At 56.3% G+C, this 15,977-nt stretch overlaps 2 protein-coding genes and 1 long non-coding RNA gene across 12 annotated transcripts in view; 2 read left to right on the top strand and 1 right to left on the bottom strand.

Moving 5' to 3' along the window:
- Positions 1 to 4,331, top strand: part of Vps28 (VPS28 subunit of ESCRT-I) — a 4,526-nt gene extending 195 nt beyond the window's left edge. Inside the window, exons 2-11 of one of the 6 annotated variants that reach the window (XM_048802350.1) lie at positions 11 to 204; positions 742 to 808; positions 1,352 to 1,380; positions 1,501 to 1,538; positions 1,791 to 1,880; positions 2,553 to 2,658; positions 2,781 to 2,882; positions 3,719 to 3,772; positions 3,852 to 3,943; positions 4,025 to 4,331. In XM_048802350.1, coding sequence (XP_048658307.1) covers positions 100 to 204; positions 742 to 808; positions 1,352 to 1,380; positions 1,501 to 1,538; positions 1,791 to 1,880; positions 2,553 to 2,658; positions 2,781 to 2,882; positions 3,719 to 3,772; positions 3,852 to 3,943; positions 4,025 to 4,142 — 801 coding nt within the window. In that variant the 5' untranslated portion in view covers positions 11 to 99 and the 3' untranslated portion in view covers positions 4,143 to 4,331. Of the gene's footprint in view, positions 1 to 10; positions 205 to 741; positions 809 to 936; positions 1,076 to 1,351; positions 1,381 to 1,500; positions 1,539 to 1,790; positions 1,881 to 2,552; positions 2,659 to 2,780; positions 2,883 to 3,718; positions 3,773 to 3,851; positions 3,944 to 4,024 lie in introns of those variants that run through there. The other 5 variants (XM_015486637.2, XM_048802353.1, XM_048802352.1 and 2 more) reach the window with 5 other exon arrangements.
- Positions 4,332 to 5,976: 1,645 nt separating this feature from the next.
- LOC125616575 lies at positions 5,977 to 8,677 on the bottom strand. The gene is made up of 2 exons (XR_007347307.1): positions 8,463 to 8,677; positions 5,977 to 6,470 (listed from the first exon to the last, which is right to left on the bottom strand). It is a non-coding gene; the product is annotated as an uncharacterized LOC125616575 (long non-coding RNA).
- The window catches only part of LOC107143027 (cleavage and polyadenylation specificity factor subunit 1), a 21,012-nt gene continuing 13,521 nt past the window's right edge, over positions 8,487 to 15,977 (top strand). For 2 of the 5 annotated variants that reach the window (XM_015486629.2, XM_048802342.1), the window contains exons 1-10: positions 8,528 to 8,776; positions 9,192 to 9,476; positions 10,631 to 10,826; positions 10,923 to 11,083; positions 11,172 to 11,343; positions 11,636 to 11,808; positions 11,931 to 12,086; positions 12,157 to 12,276; positions 12,406 to 12,460; positions 12,580 to 12,621. In XM_015486629.2, the coding sequence (XP_015342115.2) occupies positions 8,585 to 8,776; positions 9,192 to 9,476; positions 10,631 to 10,826; positions 10,923 to 11,083; positions 11,172 to 11,343; positions 11,636 to 11,808; positions 11,931 to 12,086; positions 12,157 to 12,276; positions 12,406 to 12,460; positions 12,580 to 12,621 (1,552 nt within the window). In that variant the 5' untranslated portion in view covers positions 8,528 to 8,584. Of the gene's footprint in view, positions 8,777 to 9,191; positions 9,477 to 10,630; positions 10,827 to 10,922; positions 11,084 to 11,171; positions 11,344 to 11,635; positions 11,809 to 11,930; positions 12,087 to 12,156; positions 12,277 to 12,405; positions 12,461 to 12,579; positions 12,733 to 12,945; positions 13,134 to 13,214; positions 13,505 to 15,977 lie in introns of those variants that run through there. The other 3 variants (XM_015486633.2, XM_015486634.2, XM_048802343.1) reach the window with 3 other exon arrangements.

The raw sequence follows: 15,977 nt of genomic DNA, 5'->3' as shown, positions 1-15,977 counted from the left end.
CCCCTCCCAGGTGCTCGGACTCCGCGGGCTCCCCCGCGCTGTGTCCTGGGAGCTCGGAGGGAGCCGGAGCACGGGGTTCCGTCCCGCCGGCGAGCTGTGATGCTGCTTCGGGGACCGCGCGCCAGGCTGGCGACTCCCTACGACGCCGCCCGCACCTGCCCACCAGGCCCCTGCCGTCAGGGTTCGCCCACCGTCCTGATGCCACTAGGCCAGAAACGGGCGTCTCACTTTTAACTCCTTTTTTATTTCCACCCTGTCTCAAATTCTTCGTTGCGACTGTGGTTTCACGCCTTAGCCATCCCCCCAACTTCTTTAGTAGGCAAGACCGTTGCAGGGGTCGTGTTTCCAAAAGGGCCCTGCCGGCAGGGAGCCTTCCCACGACGAGCTTGCCTTTAGCACTCCAATTCCTACCATACTACGATAAAAACCTCTCTCCTTGCTTTTATCCTAGAACATTCTGGGCTCAGAAAGCCCAGCCCCTCTCTGAAGGGTGGTGCTGGGTTGCTTTCCTCTGCCTCAAATGCTGTGTTCCAACAACTGTCACTTCCTCCTGTCTCAGAAGGATGAGGGTTCCATCTTCTGTCCTGCACATCACTCTCAGTGCCTCCAGCCTCTCTCGCTTCTGACACCACTTGGGCTCTGTGTTTTGATAGTTGTGGAGGGCCAGTGGGGAAGATGGATATCAGGGCCTGACTCAGGGTGTCAGGGTCCTCTTGAATTGGTGCTGAATGTACTCCCCAGGTCTCACTTGTGGCTGACAGAGCCTGCAGGATGTTTCACGGGATCCCAGCCACTCCCGGCATGGGAGGTGAGTATGCCTGCACCAAGCAGAACAGGAAGGGCCCAGGCTTATGCTGTGGTGGGACTGATGGGAATGTGTTAGGGGAGGGAGTCATTAAGTCACCGACCTCCCCCCACCTTCATACTGCCTTGGAGGTGGCCAGAGATAAACAGTAAGAGCCCCAAGACCTCCAGGTAGAGCTAGCCTGGCCTTGTTCAGCACAGAGATGATGAGCTTCAGTGTGCACAGAGCATCGGCATCCTGGGGATTCCTGCATTGAGCCCAAGTTGTAAGGTGTGTGACAAGCCTTATTTGCACCACACTGTGGCATTGTAAACAAAGTGGGGTTCTCCCTGTTGTGCAGCTAGGCCTGCCACAGCCATTCAAAACCAGTATCCTGCCCACTGACTGGGAGTGAAAATGGAACCCCCATCCTTCAGCTCCATCTGAGTTCTTTGGGATAGAGCTCAGGAGAGGCCTGAGGGAGGAAACTGAATGGGGCTGGGATCAGAAACTGCCCTGGGGTCACTTTGTGGCCAGCCTAATAGCTCTCTGCCTACTCTGTTGCAGCCCCTGGAAACAAGCCAGAGCTGTATGAGGTGAGTGTCAGGTGCCCACCTGGCCCGTGTTGGCCCACAGCAAACAGCTGCGTGGACCCCCACTGGCCCCTGGGGCCACCAGATGCAACTGGGTGACATGTTACGTACTCTCTCCAACAGGAAGTGAAGTTGTACAAGAATGCCCGGGAGAGGGAGAAGTAAGTCAAGCATCCAGGCTGCCCCCAGCATGCAGCTGTGCCCATCCAAGCCTTCTGGGAGTAGCCACTCCCAAACCCACCACCACATTGGTAGTTGGGGAAGACAACATGGGGTCAGGTTTGGGGGACATTTTCCAAGGAACATCTGCCAGGGATGGGCTGAGAGGTGGGCTGACAGTTCCACCATAGCTGCGTCCCATTGTGGGAGGTTTCCCTGCTTCAGGGCCGTGCCTGATGGTCAGATTGTCTCAGGTATGACAACATGGCAGAGCTGTTTGCAGTAGTGAAGACAATGCAGGCACTGGAAAAAGCATACATCAAGGACTGCGTCACCCCCAACGAGTGAGCAAGCCCACTACCCTTCAATGTCCAAAGGGTACCCTACCTTGGGAGCCAATTTCTACGCTCTGCAAGGCAGAGGGGCTCAGTAGGCAGCAGAAATAGTGGTCTGGGGCTTCTACTGGGGCACTCACTTCTGTAGGGCTCCCAGCACCATGGTAATGCTCCTGGGTGCTAGGTGGCCTCAGTGCTATTTCAACCAGGGAAACCTTGCATGGGTGGAAAGATATCTAGTGAAGGACAGACACGCAAATATGTGTGCTCCTGGCCCTGTCTGCCAGGCATGGGTGACCAGATTCATGGAAAGTCCTTGGAGGCCAGGAGGGAGGTTGGGGATGTCTAGTAGGAGGCAGTGCTACTTAGGCCTGGCACCCAGTGTGGATGTGGGGGTTTCATTCAGTGAGGTAGTAAGCCCAGCAAGCCATTGGCCCCTCAGGACAATGTGAACCTGTGCCAATGTGAGTCTTATCCCCTGTGGCCATTGTATTTTGGCCTCTGCTCTCCCCCAGAATTCTTGTCTTGTACAGACTTGATGGCAAGCCTCAGCCCTCAGTGTCCAGTCTCTGACTCCATCACCTGGTCTTCCATGAGAGCCACTGTGTCTGAACAGGCTGGGGAAAGCAGGATGAGCGGGGGCTGGTTTCAGGCATGGGTAGCAGCTGGCCCTTTCACTAGGTACACTGCAGCCTGCTCTCGGCTCCTGGTCCAGTACAAAGCTGCCTTCCGGCAGGTTCAAGGCTCAGAAATCAGTTCCATTGATGAATTCTGCCGCAAGTTCCGCGTGAGTGAGCCACTCTCTCCACACCACAGGAAGGGTGCGGTGGGGTGCCCCTGAGAAGAGGCCATGGCCTGCATAGGGCCTGCCCTTTTGCAAGACTGAGCACCTGCATCTGCTCCCTTCAGCTGGACTGCCCACTCGCCATGGAGAGGGTTAAGGAAGACAGGCCCATCACCATCAAGGATGACAAGGGCAACCTCAACCGCTGTATTGCTGATGTTGTCTCAGTAAGCCCAGTCTCCTGGGAGGGCGGGAGGACTTGCTGCAGCCCATCACTGGTATAGAGTCCCAGGGCCTCAGCTGAGCAGCATCCCAAAGCCCACCTGGCTGCCCATAGGCACCTATGAGACAGGCACAGGGTCCACTCTGGCAAGATCCTGGCCTGGGAAAGTTGTATGTAGGTGTGCCACAGTCTGGCTGGGCACAAATGCCGCGTACGGGCCACCAAATGCCGCAGTCTGGCTGGGCACAAAATCACGAGCCACCACACAGCTTGTAGATTCAAACAGCAACTCTTTATTCCCGAACTCACACCAGCCGTCTACAAACACGTTCTGGGGAAATCCACGTTCTCTGCCCAAATCCACCTCCACTGGGCTTCTATCTCTCAAAAAATACTCTGAATCCCATGAGAACTCAAGGGGAACTCAGGCAGCAGGATACGCCCTATTCCCAGCAGGAATAATCTTAAACCTTAAACCTGGAACCTAAACCGGGAACGCCCTAAACCGCCTTGGTCCTTGAGCAAGGTCACCTACATTCAATGTCACTGCAACATGGGGTACGCTGGCAAGGAAATTGTCATACCTACTTGGCTAATGGCTCCCAGCATAGGTGTACCCATAGTTTCCACATAGCTCTCCTTGCAGCCAGGAGACACCCCCAGGAGGGTCCTGCACATAATGCCCCAGACAGGAAGGAGCCCCAGGGCTTCGGGATCAGGTGAAGAACCTGAGGTGGGAGCAGCAGGCAGGCTAGGCCTTGGGCCTGGCCCTGCAGGGGCACCTGCCGGGGGCCTCCCGACACCCAGCTGGTCTGTGAAACCTCGTGCACGCCCCCCCAGCTCTTCATCACAGTAATGGACAAACTGCGCCTAGAAATCCGCGCCATGGACGAGGTAAAGGAGTCAGACGGAATGGGGACTCGGTGGGTGGGCAGGCAGGGCCAGAGTCCCAGCCCCTCACCTGTGTCTGCAGATCCAGCCTGACCTGCGGGAGCTGATGGAGACCATGCACCGCATGAGCCACTTGCCCCCAGACTTCGAGGGCCGCCAAACAGTCAGCCAGTGGTGAGTGCCTCTCCTATGTAGGCCCTCACCGAGGGGCCCTCATGGCCTTGCTGCCCACACCCCCACTCACTCTGCTTCCAGGCTACAGACCTTGAGCGGCATGTCAGCATCTGATGAGCTGGATGACTCCCAGGTACGGCAAATGCTCTTCGATCTGGAGTCCGCCTACAACGCCTTTAACCGCTTCCTGCACGCCTGAGCCTCAGAGTGGCCCATGGGGGATGGGGGATGGGGGATGGCTACCTAGGGGACCATTCCCCACTTCCTCTGGCCACACCCACCCTGGACAGCTTTGTGAGACTTGATGTCCAGAGCAGCTGTCTGTGTCTGTGTTGTCAAGACTCACCCCCAATAAAGATGCCATTGTTCTGCCTGCGGTGGGTAGCTATCCTGGGCCTGCCCTGCCTGATCTGTCTACCCTGCTGACCTTCTGGTAGGATCCTGCAGCCACTGCTCCCCAAATCAGCATGGGAGCTTGGCCCTGTCACTTCCACTCTGCACACAATCTGTTTCTGCAGGGGCATTGTCCTCCCCAGTGGGCCTTGCCTGGGCACGTAGGAGGGCTGGGGGAATCTCCACTGCGCCTGACATGCCAGCCTCCCCACTCAGCACCTGAGTGCTCCAGGCAGCCTGGGGCTTCATGAAAAACTACCAACCATAACAAGGCTGCCAGCTGCCCTAGCAGTCCATTTTGGCATTTGTTGTGAACCTGACTCAGAGATCACTGTCCTGGCCAGGTATGGTGGCACAGGCTTGTACCACCATACTAGGCCACCGTACTCAACTACTAGGAAGGCTGAGGCAGGAGGGTCACAAGTTTGAGACTAGCCTGAGCAACTTATATGACCCTGTCTCAGAATAAAAAGGAATGGGAATGCATCTCAGGGTAGAGCATACCTGGGTTCAATCCCTGGTATGAAAAAAAGGCACCCAGGGAAAGCAGTAAGCCACAAGGCCAAGAGAGGCATGCTAAACATTGCAGCACATGGCACCAGGGTACGGCAGAGCAGGGTGCTGGTAGAACAGCCTTGGTGGCTGGGGAATAGCCTTTTTGTGTGTGTGGAAGGGGTACCAGGGATTGAACCCAAGGGCACTCGACTCCTAAGCCACATCCCCAGCCCTATTTTTGTATTTTATTTAGAGATAAGGTCTCATTGAGTTGCTTAGCGCCTCACTTTTGCTGAGGCTGGCTTTGAACTCGCCATCCTCCTGCCTCAGCCTCCCAGGCCACTGAGATTACAGGCACGTGCCACCACACCTGGCAGAAACAGCCTTTTGATACTACAGCATGTAAGGCCTGCAGGAGTTCAGAGGGGCTGATGGCGAAGGTATGTTGCTTTGATCTCTCTTCTTTTATTGTAATAAAATGTAAATTTGCCACTGTATCCATTTGGAGTGCACAGTTCAGTGACTTCAGGCAATTTTGCTGCAGTGAGCCATCTTCACTGCCTGAACTCCCCATCTTCCCAAGGTGAACCTCAGCACCCAGGAAGCACCAGCCCTGAGCCCTAGCACCCTTCTGCTTCCTGTCTGTATTTGAGCACTCCAGTCCCATTGTGTAAGTGGAATCCACTGTTTGTCCGTTTAAGAATGTATTTCACTCAGCAGTGTCCTCTAGTGCACCTATGTTGTACCATGTGATGGGATTTCCGCCCTTCTAAAAGGCAGAATGCTGCTCCAGCATGCCTACACCTACACACACTGTGGCTTGTCACTCACCCCTCTGTGGGCACTGGGTGGCTCCACCTCCTGGCTGTTTTGCGTAATGCAGCTGTGACAGGCTTATGGTTTTTGTTTTTTTACTATACTGTGGATTGAAGCCAGGGCCTCACACACACTAAGCCAGCCTTCTGCTGCTGGGTTACTTCCTCCACCTAGTGTTTTGTTTTTATGATGGGTGCAATTACATTGAGCTTAACTGGATGATGGAATGACGCACAGGATCTGGGATGCAGGAGAGGGTACAGTACTGTCGCAAGAGGGCAAAATTGCGACGTATGCAGTCGAGGGGAGAAATAAAAATGTCCATGCGCTTCTGCTCCTTTCAGTGCTTTATTCTCTCACATCACTCCATACAGTTTCACTCTGTAGGTTCTTAATCAAGAAAATGACAATCCTTGATGCTGGGCACTGCAATAGACATAATCAATTCACAGCAAACAGTTCTAGATTCATTCTAAGCACTGCAAACACACCTGATCATGACAGGCTAACGACAGACATCCCCTCTGCAGGCTAAGTTCCAAAGTCCTAAGCCTTAGGCTTTATGTCCAGCAGATGCCCACCCACTCAGACTGTGGTGACCAGGTCCGGAACCAAGCAGGCTTTTCCTGGCGTGGAGTGGACGACCGGTTGAGGAGGGGGTCTTAGGGAGAAGTTGCGGCTCTCACCAGGTCCAGACAAGGCGGTAGAGTTTGAGAGTGGTGAGGATCACGCAGAGGCTCAGGAAGGATGACAAGTGACGGGATGTCAGGTCCTCATCAGGCTCTCCAGCTCGAGTGCATCCTTGTTTCGGGTGGCTGAATCCCTGTTCATTTGCTCTATTATTTTTACTACATTTGGGGGCTTTTGACCCCCCTTTCAATCCTTATCAGCTACCACTGGATTTCTCAGTGACATCATTTACCCTGGGGTCAGAAACATCTGGTCTGGTGTCTCCCCGCCCCCCCCATCTTCTCGCCCTTCCCTCTTATCAGGAGAGGACAGCCTGCCAGGGGCTTCACTCTGTTGATCAGGGTCAGGGGAAGTGACTTGTCTGAGGCCACACTGGAGGGCTCTGTGGGTGTGCCTGGTGAGCCTGGGTACTGGTGAGTTGCTTAGGCTCGGGCCTAAGGCCATCCTCACAAGTACCCAGAGGACTGGCCTTACTGGGGAGGGAAGCCATCTGAGAATGCTCTCAGTGGTAGCTCTTAGACTAGACAAGAGGGCATTGGGGAAGTGGGAGGGCACAGGAAAAGGCACCGAGGCCCTTTGGGCAGAGGCCAGCCTTGCACTGACCTTTGAGGGCTCAGACAGTTTTGGCCCTTGGGGTGCAGAGGTTAGGGAAGGCCTGAACATCAGACCCAGCCCAGATCTTTGCCCAGAAGCTAACAACTGGAGCACTGTGTGGCCAGAGGCTGTTTCAAGCCAGCCTGGTCCTAGCCTCTAACCAGCCCAGTGGTAGAAGGAAGTAGAAGGAAACCTCCATTTTTGGCCATCGCATCTTGAGAGATGTGTGGGGCTGCCCTCTTTGTTGTCCCAGGCAGCCTCTCCCAGGCCCTGCCCTAACTCCCACTTAGGGACAGGCAGGAGAGGCACCTGACCCCAGGGCCCAGGACATCCAGCCCAAGCTCATCAGGCCCTGCCCTGCCCTGCCCTACCCTACAGGGCTAGGGAACAGAGTCCTTGGCATCAGTCTCCCAGCTCAACAACCCAGCCCCACCCTGCACAGCTCGGGTGTCAGGGGTTGGCTGAATTCAGTGGGAGGAGCCCAGAGGCAGGGCTGCCCTAGGCCTGGGGATGTCCAAGATCCCTGGGGTTCAACCTTTCCCCCAGACTGCACAGAGGTAGAGATAAGGCCCAGGGGTCAAAGGCTGGAGAGAGAGCAGCAAGGGGGAGCACACTGGCAGCCACAGCCTCCCCTGACCCTCCCCAGGCCCAGAGCTTGGGCACTTCCCAGACCTCCTGCCCTTATTGCTCATCTCTCGGTCCTTGTCCCCGATGATGGCAATCCAATAAGAAGGACATGGTTTTGAGAAACACAGGGGACTCCCGTCCTGAAATCTGGTGCCATCCCCAAAGTCTGGATGACTTTGTTCCTGTGATAGATGTGTATTCAAGGAAAGATAAATGCCTAAAATGGGGAAGAAAGTTCATCCTGTTTCCCCTGAGGTTACAGAGGGGAGAGATTAGAGAGGAGCAGGGAGAGAGCAAGAGAATGAAGCAGGTCCATTTGAGCAGGGAGGCCACATTCAAAGCATAAAGTGAAGCACTGTTACACCCTGACCCCAAGAGCCCTGCAGGTGGGGCCAGGGCGAAGGTCGTGTCCTCCCTTACTGTTTGTCGGTTGGAGCTTTGGCCGTTTCCTGGGGATTTTCCCTGAAGGGCTTGGGGTGCGGTACCTGACTCAGCAAGCACCTTTGTGGTTCCTTACACAGCAGCCCCATCCCCAACTTGGGCCACAGGCTTTGGGGAGACAGCTGGGAAGGCACCAAGGCAGGTGTTGGCGGGAGGATTCTGAGGTGCCAACGTGGCATTCATGCTGCTCTGTTCCAGGAGGATGAACTTGAGGGTGACCTCCAGAGAGAGTCCCAGGAGGGGGTGCTTGGAGCCCTTGGGAGAGCAGAGGGGGTGGCCTGCACCACTACTCTGGGTTAGGCAGGCAGGGAAGGGATGCCCAGGCCATCACCGAGGGGAAGGAGCCCAGTCCTTATTCCCCAGCAGGCAGCAGCTCAGCTCCTTGCTATCAGGGAGGACCTGTCACTGGAATGGTTAACCCAGACACCTCCAGCAACCAATCACAGAGCCCTATAGGAAATACCTGGGAGAGGTCCTGGGGCTGGGGCCAGACCTGTAGAGCCCAACCCTAGTCTGGTCCCAGCAGCCCACAACTGGCTCAGACACACAGACTCCACACAGCTCCGCGCACTCTGGGGACCAAGCATGGTGTTCCTAGCCCAGCTCACACCAGGGCTGCTGTTGGCCATGACGGTGGTAACAGCGGTGGTGGCCCAGCCTGCCAGTCTGCTGAGCCTGCTCACCTCAGACCAGGGCACTCTGGATGGAGAGGAGCTGAGCAGCCTATTAAATAGGCTGGTGGACCGTGTGCACTGTACCAGCGGGCCGTGTGGAAAGGTAACAGCCCCACCCGATGGGTCCCCCAGCCCCGGTGCTTCCTGCCTGCTCCACCCTGCAGCCTGCAGCAAAGGGAGCTGGGCAAACTCCAGGAGGCGGGCCAGGGCCCAGGCCAGAGCCAGGCCTACCCCAGGCCAGAGCCTTTCCTCCCCTGCTGGGGGCTGACAGGCCTGCCCCCCACCCCACACACAGAGTTCCGCTCTTTTCCCCAGGCTGCGAAGTTGGCAGTGGCTTCAGGAAGAAACAACCCAGACATGGGGGTCTGACTGGTGGGGACTTTGTGTGTGCTAGCCAAGTGAGGGGCACGAGCAGGGTAGGGTGTGAGAGAGGGCCTAGGGCCCGTCCTTGCCAGGGCCTGCCTCTGCCCTCTCTGATGGGCCCAGTCCAGCTCCTGTCCACCTGTTTCTGCCCACAGTGCCTGCCTGTGGAGGCTATCTTGGCCCTGGGTGGGCCTGACAAGCCAGGGCTGGCTCCAGGACCAGTCCTAGAGTCCAGGTACATAGCCCGCCTCAGTGCCGCTGCAGCTCTCTATCTTAGCAATCCAGAGAGCACATGTGCAGACATCCAGGCTGGCCGCTGGGCCTCCCATGCCGACCACTTCCTGGTCCTACTGGAGAGTTCTGAGGCCCTGACCCAGGGCCTAAGTCAGCTGCTGCAGAAGATCAAGGCCCAGTCTGCTGGCCAGCCTGCTGGGGAAGAGGTGAGGGCCCATGAGGGCTGGTCAGGAAGTAGGGTAAAGTGGCCAGAACACAGGAAGGGGCCATTAGGGGGTCAGTCCTGACTAAAGCAGGGGAAACACCCACACAATGCCCTCCAGGCTCTGGGGCCACCTTGGGAGGTAGAGTGGCCCTGGGGGATCTCATAGGGGTTTACACTGACTGGGTCAGGGACTGCCAGAGCCAGGAGTCCCAGTGAAGACGGAGTAGGGTGTGGGGTTCCCCAGTGACGGCAGACCAGGAAGGCTCTGGTGCCCCAAGAAGGCCAGAGAGCAGACTGGGGGCCTGGACTAGCTGGGCCAGAGCAGGGCTGGGCTGTGGCCCCAGAAGAACTGAGGCTAGCCAGGTCGTAGGTGAGAAGGAAGAAGTGGTTCCGAATCCAGGAAGTGCATCAGGCTGGTGGGTGCAGACCTGTGAATCAGTGGGAGACATATCCAACAGGTGAAGGCAGAGCTGGAGCGAGAAGTTCATTGAGGGTGGGGCTGAGGCCCATCCAGTCATAAGTGGTTACTACAGACTCAGTCTGAGGCACAGTTAGATCCAACCAAATCTGTTTTATTAATGCTCACCACACTTTAGACATCCTAATCCTAAGTCCTAACTGAGTCAACGCCAAGGGTCCCAGGTGCTCACCTGTGACATGTCTTAAGTCTGGGTCGCTGGAACTCATCCAAGCCAGAGGAGTCTGGTGCAGGGGGGAAAACAGCAACGGAGGCCTCGGTCTCTTTGTCCAGGTCCTGTTGGTCCCGTCGCCCCATAGAAGTCTGGGTTTTTTTTTTAATATTTATTTATTTTTTAGTTCTTGGCGGACACAACATCTTTGTATGTGGTGCTGAGGATCGAACCCGGGCCGCACGCATGCCAGGCGAGCGCGCTACCGATTGAGCCACATCTCCAGCCCCGAAGTCTGGGTTTTTAAGTCCTAGTTCAGTTGTGCTTGTGGCAGATGACTGGGTGTAGACGCTTACATCACTAACTGAAGTCTGTCTCTAAGTGTTGCAGTTCACAGTGCATCATGGGCACATCACTTACAGTCATAGACTCATTCACTCAACCCACTAATTAATACTAATTAACATAATCAACAATCAATAACCCTATAATAATTCTGGTGCTCCTATCACTATCCCCTCCCCAGGCCTGTGTAGACGTCCCTCAGCTGCTGGAGGAGGCAGTGGAGGCAGGAGCTCCTCAAAACCCGGGCCCTGTCCTGGCCGCCCTGCTGGACCACTTCAGGAACGGGTCCTGCTTCCATGCCCTGCCAAGCCCTCAGTACTTTGTGGACTTTGTGTTCCGGCAGCATAGCAGCGAAGCTCTCAACATGACATTGGCAGGTGAGACCAGGGCTGAGACCCCCCCAGGCTCCATGTCCCTGGGAAGGGCGGACCTGGAGCCCATAGACTGGGCACTACTTCTGTCCTTCCTAACAGAGCTGGAAGCTTTGATGAAGCGCCTGGGAGTGGGTGGAGAGGCCCACAGTGACCACAACCACAGTGACCATGATGACCACAGTCAACTGGATAGGGAGGCCAACAACCGGGACCCCGTTCCCCTTGCCATCCTCAACAGCAGCTCCAGTGTGTGGGACATGGTGAGCCACCTGTGCAGTCTTAGGAGGACTGGGGCCCCATGGGTGCATGCTCAGCCCCTGACCCCCTGTTCTGCACACCTCCCCACAGGTGTGCCTGAGTGCCAGGGAGGTAATGGCTGTTTATGGGCTGTCTGAGAAGACTGGGGTGAGCCCCGAAGCCTGGACCAGATTGAGCCCTGCCCTGCTCCAGCAGCAACTGAGCGGGGCCTGCAGCCCCCAGGCAAAGTCACCCACCCAGGACCAGCTCAGCCAGACAGACAGTGCGTGCCCAACCCCCCAGCTGGGCCTACCTGGCTGTGCCCCAAGGTGCTGGCCTCAGGAGTGGGGCCCACCTAGGGAAGAGGGAGTGGCTACTGGGAATGGGGAGGAATGGAGGTAGAGAGGGAGGCAGGCAAGGATGGAGGCCTGCAAGAGGGCTCAGGGAGGCTTTGAGATAGGAGGGCCAGTGTAAGCAAAGGCCTTTGCTGACCACGGGCAGCCCTGGTGAACTCCTGCTCATCCCCTGGCTGGGCTTGGGAAGCAGGGGGTTCTCAGTGTGGCCTCACCCCCTAGGGTATCTGTATGGCTCCCTGGCCACACTACTCATCTGCCTCTGTGCTGTGCTTGGCCTCCTGCTGCTGACCTGTGCCAGCTGCAGCTCTGCCACCCACTATGTCATGCAGACCTTCCTGAGCATGGCCGTGGGTGCACTCACTGGTGACGCCCTCCTGCACCTGACACCCAAGGTCTGTCCTCACCCATCAGCCAGAGTCCTTCCTTTCCCTCCCTCTCCTGGCCTTCCCCAGACCCAGCCTTTCACCCCTGTGGGCCCTAAATCCCCCCCCCCGCCCACACTCTTGCTCCCCAGGTGTTGGGGCTGCACACGCACAGTGGAGAGGACCACACACACAGTGGGGAGGGCCTTGGCCCACAGTCCACCTGGCGTCTACTGGCTGTGCTGGGAGGCCTTTACATCTTCTTCCTGTTTGAGAGCCTCTTCAACATCCTGCTGCCCAAGGACCAGGTCAGGCTCGTGGGGACCCAGTGGGTACACAGGAAGGAGACTTGAAAGCCCCTGACCACCTTCCCCACAGGATCCAGAGAAGGACGGGCACTGCAGCCATGGTGGCCACAGCCACGGTGTGTCCCTGCAGCTGGCGCCCAGCGAGCTCCGGCAGCCCAAGCAGGCCCACGAGGGCTCCAGCGCAGACCTGGTGAGTGGGCCACCCCTGCTCCATGCAGAGCCTGGTTCAGGAGAACCCTCCATAGTCCCGTGACCTGTCCCCATGCCAAGGCCTGACCCCTTCTCCACCTCAGCCAGGGCTCCCCCTCGCTCCTCCCAGGTGGCAGAGGAGAGCCCGGAGCTGCTGAACCCCGAGACCCGGAGGCTGAACCCAGGTGAGCTCTGGGGAGGCGCGGAGCACCAGGGCCTGCGGTCAGTGGGCGGGCGGCGGGGGGGGGGGCCGGGGGGCGGGGGGGAGTAGGCCTGAGAGGACTCATGCCCATCGCGCCCGCAGAGCTGAGGCTGCTACCCTACCTGATCACCCTGGGCGACGCCGTGCACAACTTCGCTGATGGACTGGCCGTAGGCGCGGCCTTCGCGTCCTCCTGGCAGACCGGGCTGGCCACCTCCCTGGCGGTGTTCTGCCACGAGGTGCCTCACGAGCTGGGTGAGCTGCGGGGACAAGGCCTGCTTTGGTGGGCGGGGATACCGGTCAGGCGTGGCCTCTGTGGTGGGGGGACCCTGGGAAGTGGGGGACCCTAGGTGCCGGGGGCACCTCGCCAGGTGGTGAGGCTGGCTACCCTGGGCAGCAGCGGGTCAGTCCTGAAGGTAGGCTGGGCCTGCCTGCGGCGCGGACCTCTGGAAGGGACCCTGCCCACAGGGGACTTCGCGGCCCTGCTGCACGCGGGGCTGTCGGTGCGCCGTGCGCTGCTGCTGAACCTGGCCTCGGCTCTCACGGCCTTTGCCGGCCTCTACGTGGCGCTTGCAGTCGGAGTCGGCGAGGAGAGCGAGGCCTGGATCCTGGCAGTAGCCACCGGCCTCTTCCTCTACGTGGCGCTCTGTGACATGGTCAGGGGGCAGCCGGGAGCCTGGGGTAGGGGAGCTGAGAAGGTGCCTAAGCCGGCCACTAACCCAGTGCCCCCTCCTCAGCTCCCGGCCATGCTCAATGTGCGGGACCGCAGGCCCTGGCTCCTCTTCCTGCTGCACAACGTGGGCCTGCTGGGCGGCTGGACCGTCCTGCTGCTGCTGTCACTGTACGAGGACAATATCACCCTTTAATAATCCTGCCCCTGTCTACAGCTGTTGACTCTGCCTCTGACCAGGGCTCCTCATACCTTTGGATGGGCTCAGCAGCCAGAGAACCCCAGGGCCTCGAGAGTCCCCTTCTCCCTCCCCAGGTTTGGGGCCCCTATTTCAATAAAGACAGCCTTATCCTTGAAGCCCTGCTGTACTCTCCTTGCCCAGAACAAAGAGTTATTTGAAGAAAGCCCAACCTGCAGCCACCAGGAGAGCTGTCTTGGGCTCCTCCAGCCGCCAGCCCTTGTCTGTGAAGACCCCCACCCGGAGAACCAGGTCAAAGGAGCTGTCCAGGTAGGACCCCATTCCCAATCAAAACCAGCATCACCAGGGGGCTCCACACAAGAGGCCTTTTTGCTCTTACACAGAAGCAATCCCAGAGGTAATCAGCCCAGAGTGTGACAGCTCACTGTCACTGGGTTTGCCCTGCAGTTCTCATAGAAAGTGTCCACCATGAGTCCCTGGCAGCCGTCTCCTTGGACGGCCTTAACACCACCACCTAGCCCAGACTGGATGCTTAACACGACAGAAACGCGTTCTTCCACGGTTCTGGAAGCCAAAACTCCAAAGGCAAGATGCCAGCAGGGCCACACTCCCTCCCCGCATCCAGGGAAGAACCTGCTCCATGAGCCTTTCCAACTTCTGTGGCCTCAGGTGCTCCTTAGCTTGTCACAGCACAGCTCAAATCTGCCTCCATCTGACACGACACTGTCTTGTGTACATATTTTCTCTGCTTATAAGGGCAGCGGTCATTGGATTAATGGTCTGCCTTCATCCAGTATGACCCCCATCTTAAGTAATGCCATCTGCAATGGTCCTATCTCCAAAGAAAGTCACATTCTGAGGTGAGAGTTAGGGTTTCAACATTTGGGGGGGGGTACTGGGTATTGAACTCAGGGGCACTCAACCACTGAGCCACATCCCCAGTCCTATTTTGTATTTTATTAGAGACAGGGTCTCACTGAGCTACTTAGTGCCTTGCCATTGCTGAGGCTGGCTTTTAACTCACCATCCTCCTGCTTCAGCCTCCCGAGCCACTGGGATGACAGGCATGCGCCACCATGCCCAGCTTCAACATATCTTTTTTAAATTTCTTTTAGTTGTAGATGGACACAACCCTTTATTTTATTTATTTACTTTTTTATGTGGTACTGAGGTTCGAACCTAGTGCCTCACAAGTGCTTGGCAAGTGCTCTACCACTGAGCTACAGCCCCAGCCCACAAGATATTTTTTTTGGTTGACACAATTCTATCCACAATACTCCTCATGGTCCAGAGCTGCCAGAGCTCTAGCCATTATATGCAGGCCCCAGGTAAAAGAAAAGGTTGGCAGAAGAGAGCAAAAGGAATGAGAAGCCTAGGGGCATTAGGTCCAGCCCGTCATTCACCCAGTATCAGGTCCACGAACAGCAAAGCCAGAGGTCCATCTCAGGTGATGTTCACCTGTGCTGGGTGGGGGTACTGCCTTCAGGGAACAGGGGTGAACTTGGGCAGGAAGGGCCACATCCAAGAGCTCCTTGACTTGACACAGTTCCCCATGAATGGTGCGGAACAAGAAGCCATATGTTCCAGCCAACTCTGAGACACGGATTCTCACCTCAGCATGATGAAACTGGGGGTTAGACCCAAGGGCACTTTACAACTGAGCTACATCTCCAGACCCGTTTTTAAGTATATTCATTTATTTATTTATTTATTATTGTGGTTCTGGAGATTGAACCCAGGGCCTTGTACATGCAAGGCAAGCCCTCTACCAACTGGGCTATATTCCCAGCCCTTATTACTTTTGTTTTGAATAAGGGTCTCACAAAATTGCCCAATCTGGCCTCAAACTTGAACCCTCCCGCCTCAACCTCTCAAGTTGCTGGGATTACAGATGTGTGCCACTGCACCCAGCACAGATTCTATTTTTTTGTTTGTTTGTTTGTTTCTGGTAATTGGGATTGAACCCAGGAGTGCTTAATTACTGAGCCACATCCCCAGCCTTTTTATTTATTTATTTATTTATTTTTTAATCTTTATTTATTTTTATGTGGTGCTAAGGATTGAACCCAGTACCTCGCACATGCCAGGCCAGTGCGCTACCACTTGAGCCACAACCCCAGCCCCATCTTTTAAAATTTTATTTAGAGACAGAGTCTTGCTGAGTTGCTAAATGCCTTGCTAAATTGCTGAGGCTGGCTTTGAACTCATAATCCTCCTGCCTAGGCCTCCCAAACTGCTGGGATTACAGGCGTGTGCCACCACAACAAGCCTCAGCACAGATTTTTTTTTTTAAGGATCATCATCAACCTTAAAAGAGGCATCTAGAAATTACTCTCTGTCTCCTAAACCCAGCTCAGAATACTGAATATGCCAAGATGAGTACGAGTATAGAGGGAAAAAAAGGAAAAATCCAGTGGTACATGCCTGTAATCCTAGCAGCTCTGGAGGCTGAGGCAGGAGGATTGCAAGTTCAAAGCCAGCCTCAGCAGTTTAGGGAGGTCCTAAGCAATGTATCAAGACCCTGTCTAGGCTGGGGATATAGCTCAGTTGGTAGAGGGCTTGCCTTGCATGCACAAGGCCCTGGGTTCAATCCCCAGCAACACACACACACACACACCAAAAAAAACAAAA

The sequence above is a fragment of the Marmota marmota genome, unplaced genomic scaffold, assembly GCF_001458135.2.
Source record: "Marmota marmota marmota unplaced genomic scaffold, marMar, whole genome shotgun sequence".
NCBI classification, from domain to species: Eukaryota; Metazoa; Chordata; class Mammalia; order Rodentia; family Sciuridae; genus Marmota; species Marmota marmota.
This window is presented reverse-complemented; position numbering and strand designations above follow the sequence as displayed.